Genomic DNA, 13,002 nt, shown 5'->3' with positions numbered 1-13,002 from the left:
TCTCATTGGTCACTAAGTCACTACTGGGTATTTCCCTCGGTTTCTTTCTCAGCCCCTAAACCTGCGAATGACTAACAAGAGATTATCCATGGAGTGAGGCAATGGGGTTTAGGACTTGAGGGGCTGTAAAAGTATGTCTTGTCCCTTTGGTCTCTGGCCACCCTCCACCCTCACCTTTTTTCTCCAGCATCCGGATGGTCTCCTCCGCTTCCTTCTGCTTGTTCTTCAACAGACTCTTCAGGTCCTCCATCTCTCTGTTCTTGCGTTCCAGAATCTGAACCATAAAGCACACGCGCACGCACGCACGACACACACACACACACACACACACACACACACACACACACACACACACACACACACACACATTTCATAACGTGTGTTTCTATACATAAACCTGGACATATGGATTATTTAAATCGGACCAAAAGCATTGTTACAGAAACCTGTGGGGTTCTGTAGCTCACAGTCACGCAACTGTAACATACCGTACTTTTGAGACAGATCTAATTCAAATGTGTTGTACTGCGGCAGACCAAAGGGCTCACCACGCTGAGTAACAACTACACAAAAGCCATTTGGATGCAATTTGCGTGAAGAGCAAGGGCATTACTGAACAGGACATACCATCACTGAACGCCAAACTGGTTAATGTTCTGAAGTGGTTGCAAAAGACCCCCCCAAAAAAACTAAAAGAAAGATTGGACACTTATGTGCCACGTCATACGGCCTAGATATGTGTGCCTATCTCTGCTTCCCATTCCTGCTTCATCTGGGCAGCACATGCAGCGGCCGGGCGGGCGTCTGAGGGATGCTCCCCAGCACGGATGGAGAGTGGAAAACATTCTTATGCAGAGCCATGACTACAACAGGGTGGAGGAGGGAACACTTCTTTCCTTCGCTCCGCTTCCCCCCGTCCCCCCTCCCCGTCCCCCCTCCCCGTCTAAGTCTAAGCATGTCCAGCATTCTGTGGCAGACACTTGCGTCTTTGGAGGGGATGACGATCCCTTTAACCCTCATCATCGGCTTGCCACTAAGTATGTTATCTGTAACTGCCGCTATAATACTCCAGACCCGGACTATAGCTATATTATTCCCCAGAGGGGATAACCAGAGGGAGATATTCTGTCTCTTTCTCTCTCTCACTCCCTCTCTCTAAATCCTACCCTCCCTCTCTGCCATACTCAGGCAGGCAGACAAATCCTTCCCCATTCGTCTCCTAAGACTGGCAAAGCTGTCAAAGTAAGTAGGTATGTATCTTTCTTTCAGGAAGAACTGAGAGATGGTGAGACAAAAGAGAACTTGTTTCCATCATCCATCGGATATAATACATTCTGTCACTATTTAGAATAATTAGTAGGATGGAAGTATATAGGACACACACTATATAGATAACCATAACTCTGTATTAGGATCAAATTCTGCTGTTTATTTTTGTACAGTTATCTTTTAAGTATAACCACATTAACCTTTCCTCTCCCTCTTTCCGCCTCTCTTGCTCTCTCTCTCTCTCTCTCTCTCTCTCTCTCTCTCTCTCGCTCGCTCTCTCGCTCTCTCTCTCTCTCCCTCCCTCCCTCCCTCCCTCCCTCCCTCCCTCCACCCCCTCAACCCGAGTGTTGTGGCTGTACCAGTTCTGCAGGTCCTCTAACAGTCTTCCCATTGTGTAGGTGCAGGCAGACGGGCAGGCAGACGGGCATGCCCTCTGTTATTGTTCTGCAGATGCAGAGCTGCTGCCACTTTGATGTGGTATAAGGAATGTTTGGGGGCCGGAGGAGTGATGGGGAGAGGCAGGGGTGGAAGATTCTGACCCTGGTTGTGCTAACGCTATAGACCAGCTCCATGGCTGAAGATTCTGACCCTGGTTGAGCTAACGCTATAGACCAGCTCCATGGCTGAAGATTCTGACCCTGGTTGAGCTAACGCTATAGACCAGCTCCATGGCTGAAGATTCTAACCTTGGTGGAGCTAACGCTATAGACCAGCTCCATGGCTGAAGAGGACAAGCACAGGGCTTGAGATGGGGCCATGCTAACACAGGTGACAACAGCAACATGAACAAACATTTGCAGGTATTTTTGAAGACATATGGCAGGCTGTCAGAGCAAATAAGACCAGATGGGGAGCCGTATTGTGCAGTGGGTGATCCAGTCATGTGTGGGGGGGTGGGGTGTGTGTGTGAGCTGAGGCTGGGCCGCTGTCCCTCCCATGAGGCCAAGGAGCACGCTTTGGTCCCAAAGGAGTACACTTTGGTCAGGCGTGCGCTGGACACATTTTTAAAACACCTCCTCCTTCTCGTCCTCCGAGCACGGCAAGCGCAGAGTGTTTTGATCCCTCCTGGGGGGTGGGGGGCGAAACAGACACCTGAGCAAATATTGACATTCCCGCGGCAAATGGCTTTGAAGTGCAGTAAAAGCACATGGCTTGCATCAACACACAAACACTGCGTCTCCCTCTGCCCGCCACCCTTGTGTGTGCTAGGAACAAACTGAACCCACCAGACACCCTGCGCCATGCGCCACAGAGGCCGAGGAAAGGCCCGCGTTCACCACCTTTCTGCCGTGGCGGTCACACCGTGGGCGCAGACACTGTTTGCTCTCTCACACAATGGTTGTCCACCTGATTTATGAGCACATCCTCTCTCCACCTCTCTCAGAAGATGCTGATTACAGCGACTTCAAAAGGGGAACATAATGGCTCCAAATAGAGCTGCAGTGTACGGTTCAGAGAAAGGATGGATGGACGTTAAAAAAGAGAAAAGAAAAAGTGAGAGTGAGTGGCAGTGGCAGTGGAAGTGGGACACAGACAGCGTTATTGAAGAGACCATTTGCGGAGAAGCAAGAGGTCTGTCCTTGAAACAGAGACTTTGTGATGCACTGACGACTTCCTCTGGGGAGGGGAAGAGAAGCGGCCTGTCAGTCATGGAGCCCATCAACAGACTATTTCCCTGTTTGGATGTCCCTCAGAAGTGCACTCTCAGAATGATTCCCCTCAGCCAGCCGCCAGAGGAGAGGATGATGGGAGATGAAAGCTAGCTGCTGGCGTGGTTGTGGGTGGGACATTATGTTCATTATGTTGTGAGTGGGGGGTGACAGAAGTGTGTGCAGTGTGTGCATCTCTCTCTCTCACTTCTCACTTTTCCAATGCCCTTTGAGAAAGCTCTAGAGTGTCTGTTTACTGTACCTGGACCGGACCTCGCATAGCCTCAACATACAATTCAACTTGTTTACCGAGTCTGAGCAGCCTTTGGCTATGTGAATACTGACCCAGCGTCCTGGTGGCCTGTCAAATGACTGAGCCACTCCATCCTGGCGGAGCCTCCGAAGAGCCCCCTGAGAGAGTCAGCAGTTAAGACCCTAACCTGCTCCGGGAGACAATAGAGGAGGAACATCCAGATGGCTTCAGTCACAAAAGTCTCTCTAATCAGCTGCGGATCCTTATTGAAAAAAAAAAAAAAAAACACACTTCTGATCTGTGGCGTGTATCAGAGCTGCTCTATCATTATCCTCTTCTTTACCTGACAGACAATGACCGCTTCTCCTCTTCATCCATTATGCATGGGCCAGATAATTAAAATGTAGCTTTTCTTTGAGCACCTTTTCAAGGGATGGTTTAAACCCCCCCCACCCACACTCCCTTTTGCGTTTCTTCTGATCCTTTGAAGCTGGTTAAAGTGGAGTCGGGCGACACATGACGCTAATCACCTCAGACACGGGCTGGAAGCGATCTACACGCAATTAGGGGAGGCTTTCGGCGCAATGACAAAACCATCAAACGGTCCGGAGATGTTTTAGAGGGTTTGCAGGTGGAGTATTGGGTGGGGGGGGGGGGGGTGGCAGGATGGGGTTGTGTCACCAACCCACCCGTCACGGAGACGGAGCCAATCAGAAGGCTCAGAGGATTTGGAGGCAGGGGATATGGGGGGTGGGTGAGTCGGGGAAGCGGGACCTTTGAATGGGTGAGAGGGTCATTGCGTCTCTCATCGTACAGATGGACCCAATTGGTGTGCATGAGAGAGATGAAAGACACGGAGCAGAGGAGAGAGAGAGAGAGAGAGAGCGAGCGAGCGAGAGCACGGTCTGGCTACCTTCTGGACGTGTGCGTCGTGTTTCTGTTGCAGCTGCAGCTTCTCCTCCTGGTGCTTGGCCTCCAAGACTTTGGCCCTCATCTCAGCGCTCTGAGAGAGAGAGACAGAGAGAGAGAATAAAGAAAAAGAAAGAGGAGAGAATCAGCTTGTGAGCGTGATTTAGCTGGTCTTAAGCCCTACGCCATGGTTCCTCTAGTCTGCCAGAAATACACTTCACACAAATACACATGTTATGCACCACATTTAAATCAGCATGATATCACGCTCTAATTACATTGAAGATGCAGCTACCATACAAAACACGGACTGAAGCCATTTGCTTCTAGGTAGGCTGCTTCATGTTCCTACAATAGTACGGTGCATTGAGATCAAAGGCATTGAGCACGGCACATTTGCCATAGTCACCAACACAAGTGAGATCACAGTGGCAGTAGAGAGGACTGCCTTTTCCCATGAGCCTTTGCCAGATGAGCCCTCCAGGCATGGGCACACATCTCTACCCTCTCGGCCTGGCCTCGGAGACAGTCCGGTGTGTGTGTGTGTGTGTGTGTGTGTGTGTCTGCTCTACGCTACCCCCATCTGTGTAACCTTTGAGTTTTCTGCTCAGTGGCTGCGATCACACACTTAACACATTCCTGTGGCGCAAAACACTCCTAGAGAGAGAGAGAGAGAGAGATGAAGAGAGAGAGAGAGAGAGAGAGAGAGAGATGAAGGCAGTGAGCCCATCTGTTCCAAGAAAAACAAATGATTCAACGCAATGCTCTTTGTCTCTCCCTGACACACACACATACACTGAGACACACACACACACACACACACACACACACACACACACACACACACACACACACACACACACACACACACACACACACACACACACACACACACACACACACACAAAACCAAACAAATGTTCTCTTGATTCAATACACTTAACCAACAACCAAAGCACAGTGGAGCAGCACATGTTCCCCAGCAAGTGTTCAGTCACACTACACACCACCATCAGTAAGGCGATATTGAAAGTGAATGTCTTTTAAATGAGCGATTCTATCCCCCAGATCACATTCCGCAGGGATATTTTCTGTTCCAGACAGATATTTCCAGCATTAGCAGTTCAGTGCTTGTTTAATAGCTGAATATCTCAGCCCCTCCCCCTCTTCTTCTTCCCTGTCACAGCAGCTGTCAGTCATACTATGCCCCGCCCCTGGCTCCTCGTGTGATGGGTGTGTGTTTGATCTGGCTCTGCCACCACACACATGTCTACGCCCACACATCACCAGCCACACCCACCCTCCCTATCCTCTTCCCAGGAGTCTGTGCCAACCCCAGAAGTGCCCTACGCCACCTACAGAGGGCGCTGTACCACACTACCCCAGGGAGAGCCGCCACATCCCTCTCCCCTATCTCCATGATGTGGGGGAAAGGAAAATCACCTGGGCTAGAGGGGAGAGGGCAACAGAAACACACACACACACACACACACACACACACACACAGTCCCAAGAGAGCGCTGGCAACTCTTATCATCTTGGTGACTCACATCTGCGAGTCAGAGCAGAATAGCCACAAGACAGCCGCAGTTGGCCCAGGTTACCCCTCTCTGAGGATGTGACCCCAGGTTAGCCCATTAAGGATGTTATGACGGGGGAAAGTATGAAGAGGATGAGACCCCAGGTTAGCCCATTAAGGATGTTATGACGGGGAAAGGATGAAGAGGATGAGGATGGGCGTGCTGATGTTGTTGCTCATGGGTGTGGGACAGAGGCAAGACTGCTGTTTGAGTGGTGAGGTCACTTACTGCTCTGGAGAGCCATGTGTGGATGCTAACAGCTAATGTGTGTGAGTGTGTGTGTGTGTGTGTGTGTGTGTGTGTGGTATGTGTGTGTGTGTGTGTGGTATGTGTGTGTGGTATGTATGTGTGTGTGTATGTGTGATATGTGTGCGTGTGTGTGGTATGTGTGTGTGTGTGGTGGGTGAAGTCCGCTGAGTCACACGCTCGAGGCTGTCGATTACGGAGCCGCTGACTCTTGCTGCTCACCTGAGCCCACTCAGAAGATCCGCAGGGCTGTTTTTAGAGGAGGAGAAGGAGGAAGGAGAGGAGAGGAGAGGACAGGAGAGGAGGGGAGAGGAGAGGAGAGGAGAGGAGAGGAGAGGAGGCGAGAGGAGAGGAGAGGAGAGAGGAGAGGAGGGGAGAGGCAGTTTGTTTGGTGATGGTAACAGACCCATCACCATGGAAAAGCACCCCATTAAAATAACAAAAAACAAATCTGTTCATGGCCTGAGGAGTTGAGGTGTTGCTCTTTACCTGCCACAGTACTGCTATTGCTACTGTGAGTGGATGTGCTCTTCTGTGTTTGTGTGAGAGTCTGTTAGCTTGCATGGGTGACATGTTCATTAAGGTTTTCAAAGATAAAGTATTTAGATTAGAAATGCAAGTATTATCCTGAAGAGAAACCTTTGGTACTGAACACAACACGTCTCCACACTGAGGGAATCTACAAAGAGCCTCAGTGGGATGAAAAGCTTCCGTTTCTCTCCAAAATGATGTTCAGCGGATCACATAGTACATGTCTAATAACCTTACTTACCATCTCCATTTCCCTGTGAAGGCCTCAGTCCACACACTTCAAACTACTGCCAGCTGCCTGAGGCCCGCTAAAGAACAGCTACTTCCTTGTAGTTATCTGACCCTTTCAGGGGCTGGTGCTAGCCTGCTTTTATCAGCTTTAACCACACACACACACACACACACACACACACACACACACACACACACACACACACACACACACACACACACACACACACACACACACACACACACACACACACACACACACACACACACACACACACAGACCACAGGAGAGCAGCAGTAGGGGCTGTGCTCGACTGAAGCTGTGAAGTCAGTCAGACAGACAGTCAGACAGACAGACAGTCAGTCAGTCAGTCAGACAGACAGACAGACAGACAGACAGTCATACAGACAGACAGACAGACAGACAGACAGTCATACAGACAGACAGACAGACAGGCAGATGCAAAAGCGCCGTGTCACTCTTCTTCTGAGACACTCTTCAAGGAGCAACGGCAAAATAAATATACAAGGAACAAAAAAAAGTTTTTCAAACTCGGCATTGAAACTTTTTGTGTTCTTTTCCAAAGGCATTGAAGGAAGAGGAGAGAAAAGCTCAATTTCCAGGTTGTGACGCCTGGTTTAATCAGCCTTACTTTTTTGTTCTCCGGAGAAGCGTCGGATTTGTGCCCTGACACTACTGTGTCTGCTGTCTGGCAACAACAAGGTGCCTTTCTCAGGGACGTACACATGCCTCACGGATTTATTGTCCAATTAATTAAGAGCCTGTTCAACCAAACTTTCATGTTCAGTCACTGTGATAAATGATTTGCATGCATAATGAGTCGCTGCATCTCCTTGTCACTTAGTTCTTCAGATGCTTACAGCTCCCATTGTGTGGCACACACATCTGCCATCAAATCTGAAAAGAATGCACATATACTGTATGTATATTTATTTTTAAAGAAAGCAAGAGCGACCAGTCAGTGGTCTCCAGAGTGAAAGGGACGTACTGTGATAAGGGTGGGGTGGGTGTTGAGGACAGGAGAGAAGGAAGACTGAATCAGCTATGGGCAAGCTCTGCCACATAGAGAAATGCCTTCTTACAGTGGTGTACAGCCTACAATCTTATCATATCTGAAATGTAAAGGTACTTAGAGCTCTTCCTTCAAATAAGGAGACATATAAATAGGCATATGTGGGTGCATCTATTATGAAAGTCCAAGATGACTGGAGACTGAGTCATTATTCTTATTTTTCAGTAGGCTTCAGTTTTCGGGATGTTTGTCAGAGTACCGTTTTTAAAATAACTTGATGTATTTTAATGTGTCGTGTCTGAATGTTTACGAGAATCAGTTCCCAAGAACAGAGCCCCGATCTGAGCATTGCTACAGTTCTTGTTGCCTTAAGGAAAGAAAAAAAAAAAAAAAAAACACAACCCGCTGGCAATTGAAAGAGAACGCCCCATTAGAGAGGAAAAGGTCTCAGAAGTACGTGTTTGCCCAATCCCTTCAAAAGCTACTCTGTTCTGCTTTTAGCGCAGTCCAACAATTAGACAGAGCTGGCTAAGCTGGAGGCTGAGGGAAGAACTGGCCCCGAGGGAACAGCGTGTCTGTGAAGCCCAGCACTGCGTCGTTATGTTCCAGCACGCCGTCCATCTTCAGCCAGGCCGGGGACCTCACAAGCACCCACAGAGGACCTTGAGAGAGACCCGCGATCACAGTGCTCGGACACAAACAGCCCCCCGAGGACTTCCTATGGACGGAAAATGTCCTCTTTAGGGCTCACACTGTCTCTCTCTCTCACACTCTCACACACACACACACACACACACACACACACACACACACACACACACACACACACACACACACACAGTCAAGCCTACTTCACCACCCATGAATGATGCAAGCAGCAGTTATTAACTCTGGTGAGATCTGAGTCCAACAACAAATGTCGTCCAGTATTGTGGTTTTGCAGACATGTTTTTAATGTTACCCATGGATCAATGTAAAATAAGTCCCATGAGAAAACAATAATGCCATCTAAAAATCTTAAAACGTGTTTAATAAACTCTTTGGGACAGATTTAGACTGGACTCATTAGCATGAAACCGGTGCTAAATGAATGGCATTGAATGAAACAAAATGAGAGGTTCAATACTGCAGGGTAAAAAGTTCACAAATGTGATTCACCAATTCTTGGAAGTACTAGTGGGGCACAACAGCTCCTACAGAATTCCCAAACCACGACAACTGAAAAACACATTTCACGGCAAATTGAAGGCCAGCATTCTTATCAGTTTAGTCAGTAGCTCAGATGTGGCGGATACGTAAGGCGTTGTGCGTGAGTCTGCGTCCGATGAATCTTCCCAGGGCTTAAGGTTCATATGGTTAACATCGACAGAATATGCTGTCATTTCCCCAAAGGCTTTGGGCTAGAGGAAGTGAGGTCACGCTCGGGTCCCAGGCACACCTGTCAGCTTTCAGCCCTGGGGCTCCTCAGGGTTCTCTCCGGCCCAGAGTTTGTTTGAGATGTGTCTAGCATCTGAGCTGGAGCGAGCTGGAGGGAGACGGAGGGCTGGGGGAAACATGAGAGAGTGGAAGGCCTCAGCAGACGCAGGATCAACCCCAATCTATCCCTGGAGCATTTCCACAGGCTTTCAGACTGCAAAGAATAATACTGTGCTAATTCAAATAAGTGGAATCGAGATTTGGTCAGCGCGCACACACACGCACACACACACACTCACACACCAGGAACAAAATGGCCATCAAAACCTCTCTCACAGCCTACCACACTTGCATAGATCTCAAACCGTTGGTCCAGATGCTTGAGGCAGTGATGCAGTAGAGCTAATCCAGAGGTGGTGTAAACCAACAGTCGAGTATAATGTTACCACACCCAGAGGTAAACTGTACAGCCCAAAGTGCGAAGATCACATAGGTCTGGGACACAGCACGGCAGCATAAGGTCTGGAACACAGCACGACAGCACAAGGTCTGGGACACAATGGATTTTCATAATGTTACGCACCAGGCTACTCTCCCAGCTTGTTAAACCTAAGGTGTACTCAAAAGGACAAAAACTAGGCTACAGGTGATTAGCTGGCTTAAAACAAAAGAGAAAACCAACATAACCCCCTCTTTCTGTGGAGCCAAGCTAACCCATCTCCCTCTAGGTTTATCAGGAGAAAAACCGCTTCATTGGGGACTACCCCAACACCGTGCTTATTCAGCGATACAAAGGACCCCTCCATTGGGGACTACCCCAACACTGTGCTTATTCAGCGATACAAAGGACCCCTCCATTGGGGAGTACCCCAACACCGTGCTCAATCCTCCATACAAAGGACCCCTTCATTGGGGACTACCCCAACACTGTGCTTATTCAGCGATACAAAGGACCCCTCCATTGGGGACTACCCCAACACTGTGCTTATTCAGCGATACAAAGGACCCCTCCATTGGGGAGTACCCCAACACCGTGCTTATTCAGCGATATAAAGGATCAACTCAGCTGAAGCAACTCTATCGATATCTCAGACAGTCTCTACGGCATCATCATCAATTCATCGGCAATTCACATCTTTCATATCATTCCGCAAGTAGTCCGGTCATTTAACGTAACGAAAAGTCATTGTAACTTTAAGTCAGCAAGTAATCTGTTGCTACGCAACACCTGGAACTTTAAAGTTCTATTTGCCTGAAGAACTATTTTTTCAAGGCGGAAATCACGAAACGGCAACAAAATCATTAAAGAGGTATTTTGGAGGAATGTCTTCTATCGTTTTGGCAAGTAACCGTATAATAAGCGGGATAATGTATAGTTCGGCGGCAACATACAACTACTGTGTGAAAAATATTTCAAAATAAGAGTCTCCCGCGGTTGAAACGGTATTGTCAAATCTCTACCGGTAGACACATTTCTACCGTTGCGCGGTATATACTGTCATATCGCCCAACCCTAGTATCAACCAAACAAATCTGATAAACATGAAACAGAATCATGGCATTGGATCAGTTCATCCAATGACGTGTGTTTATGGGGGGCCTTCATACACACAACTTCAACTGTGGGAAGCCACACAAAAGAGGAGAGCAGAAGAGAGACAAACTGTTAAGAGACTAAATGAGAGAGAAAGTTGGCATTCCAGATTGTCTTGGCGAACACACTGGGCAAAGAGAAAGAATAAAATGTACAACAGTCACGCCGAAGTGAAATAAATCTGTCTTTAGATGGACGAGAGGAAACAGTACCGAGTACTTCTTCTCCCACCCCACCCCCCACCAACCCTCACGAGCAGTTAAAGGAGCCAAGTCACGCACCATTTCCCCTCATGAAAGCAGCGCTACTTCAGTCTCTTCAGCGGCCAGGGAGAGGGGAAAGAGAGGTTGGAGATGGGGGGTGTGGGGTGGTATTTCTCTGGCTGATTTCAGAGTAGAAATGGATGTGGAGGGGGCTTATATGCAATCACTCTCCTCTCCACGGCACACTGGTGCTCCAAGGGGCGACCCCCTCCAAATGGGCTCTTTCACGTCACCACCCACTTTTGCCTCTGAAAAAGTGACAAGGGCAGGATGAGGACGAGGCAGCAGCGTCTCTCCAACCTGCTTCCAGCCACAAGCATTGAGACGATGCTCAAATGGACAGAGGACAGAGGACAGAAACAATTCTCTTCCACAACCTTCTCTTCCAAATTCCAGGAATTTCAAGCTTTGTTCAAAGAGAACCTGCTGAGGGCGAATTAGTCTCAATAACTGTAAACATTGTATTTTACAACTCTGTGTCAGCAGTAGGCACCGGTATTGTTTGGGTTTTTTCCAATACCGGTGCTAAACCGATACTTTTAAAACGATACCGGTGCCTAAACGGTGCCTAAACCGATACTTTTTTTTTTTTTTTTAAAGCACAAAGCGACGATTGACGACATTAAAGAAAGGCTTTTTTTTTTTGCCAAGGCTATTTTTTTTCATCAAATTTAACAATATATTAACTGTTAAAAGTATATTATAAATATAAATACACAAAACACTTGGCTTCCAACTACAGCTTCAAACTTTTTAACTTCAAACTATGAACATTATATTAACTGTATACAACAGTTTATAGTACACTTAAATAAATAAAAATAAATAAAAAAACAGCTTCAAACTTTTTTTGCAAAAATATGAGCATATTTGCCTTTGCAGTCAAAAATGTATTATTTTGTTTGCATTTATTTCATGAAATTTCACCATTTTATGATTTTGTTTATACCTATCTTTTCTATCTTGTTTATAGTTAATCTTGTTACTTGAACACACTGAGTACGAGAAAATGTGTACTACCCCTTTAAGAGACTACAGTTGGTTAAGTTTAGCTGTCATCTCGGTTTATTTTTCAGTCTTTGATTGCTGATCTGCCGTTGACTCTTGCCTTCTCTCCCCTCTTTTCACGCAATTGTTTTGTTGCATTTGCTGCACGTCGCGATGTTTTAATCTGTTTGTGTGTACAGCCACACTTTTGACCGTTTACCTTTCGGTATTTTCTCTGTTAAAAGGTTGATGGCTAGTTCTGTTTGTGCTTGCTCTGTGAAATGCTGCCTGCTCTTCACCGTCATAAGACTGTTGCTATGAAAACACCAATGAGCGTGAGCGACACAGGAAAAAGTTTACATTGGGAGCTGGGGCAGTTTTACATGTGCCCCACGGAATCTGCCTAGCGACCGTGTTCAATTGGCTCAGGCACCGAAATGAACCACCGAAATCTGCGTTGCATTTCGGTCCGGGGTAGGTACCGGTTGTATTGGAACCGGTTCAATATTGGTACCGGTTCTCGGTACCCAACCCTAGTCAGCAGAAGCTGCACGAATAATAAAAATACTCTGAAACAAGCTGACACCTTATGTGACGCGATCCCAACTTGTGTGCCACAACTGAGTTTATAAGGCACAGCAAACCATAGCCACTCTCTGCAGGTCAAAGAGCTGTGGACCTCTTTCAGAGTGGCTCTGAGTGACTGCCCAAAGGGAAGCGGGAGGCCGATGGTTATTAAAGGCGGCTCAGACTCAGTTTTCTATTTAACAGTACAAGGGGGGGGGGGGGGACATCAAACGGAGCCATGGAGCCCATGAACGGGATTTTCAGCTTAAGCCCACATACGGAAAAGCATTGAAATGACTATTATTATTATTCTCTTTCTTTCTTTCTCTATCCACTTCTCTTCCCTCCAGAAGTGCCCTTTGGGATTGGAGTGTTTTTTTTGTTTTTCCAAAGCCCAAAAATAAATATCTAAAAGAGGAGGGGGAAAAAAGAATGCGATGCTGTGATAGGGACCTTTGAACTCGCCAGAACAG

The 13,002-nt window shown here is 47.5% G+C and overlaps 1 protein-coding gene across 4 annotated transcripts in view; it reads right to left on the bottom strand.

Moving 5' to 3' along the window:
• cep112 (centrosomal protein 112) overlaps positions 1–13,002 on the bottom strand; it is a 141,614-nt gene that overhangs the window by 109,338 nt on the left and 19,274 nt on the right. For all 4 annotated transcript variants that reach the window (XM_031569279.2, XM_031569294.2, XM_031569290.2 and 1 more), the window contains exons 8-9: positions 4,085–4,174; positions 175–274 (exon numbers count right to left, since the gene is read on the bottom strand). In XM_031569279.2, the coding sequence (XP_031425139.1) occupies positions 175–274; positions 4,085–4,174 (190 nt within the window). The remainder of the gene's footprint in view (positions 1–174; positions 275–4,084; positions 4,175–13,002) is intronic.

The sequence above is a fragment of the Clupea harengus genome, chromosome 1 (genome assembly GCF_900700415.2).
Source record: "Clupea harengus chromosome 1, Ch_v2.0.2, whole genome shotgun sequence".
NCBI classification, from domain to species: domain Eukaryota; kingdom Metazoa; phylum Chordata; class Actinopteri; order Clupeiformes; family Clupeidae; genus Clupea; species Clupea harengus.
Note: the sequence above shows the minus strand (reverse complement) of the source record. Positions and strands in the feature narration are given on the sequence as shown.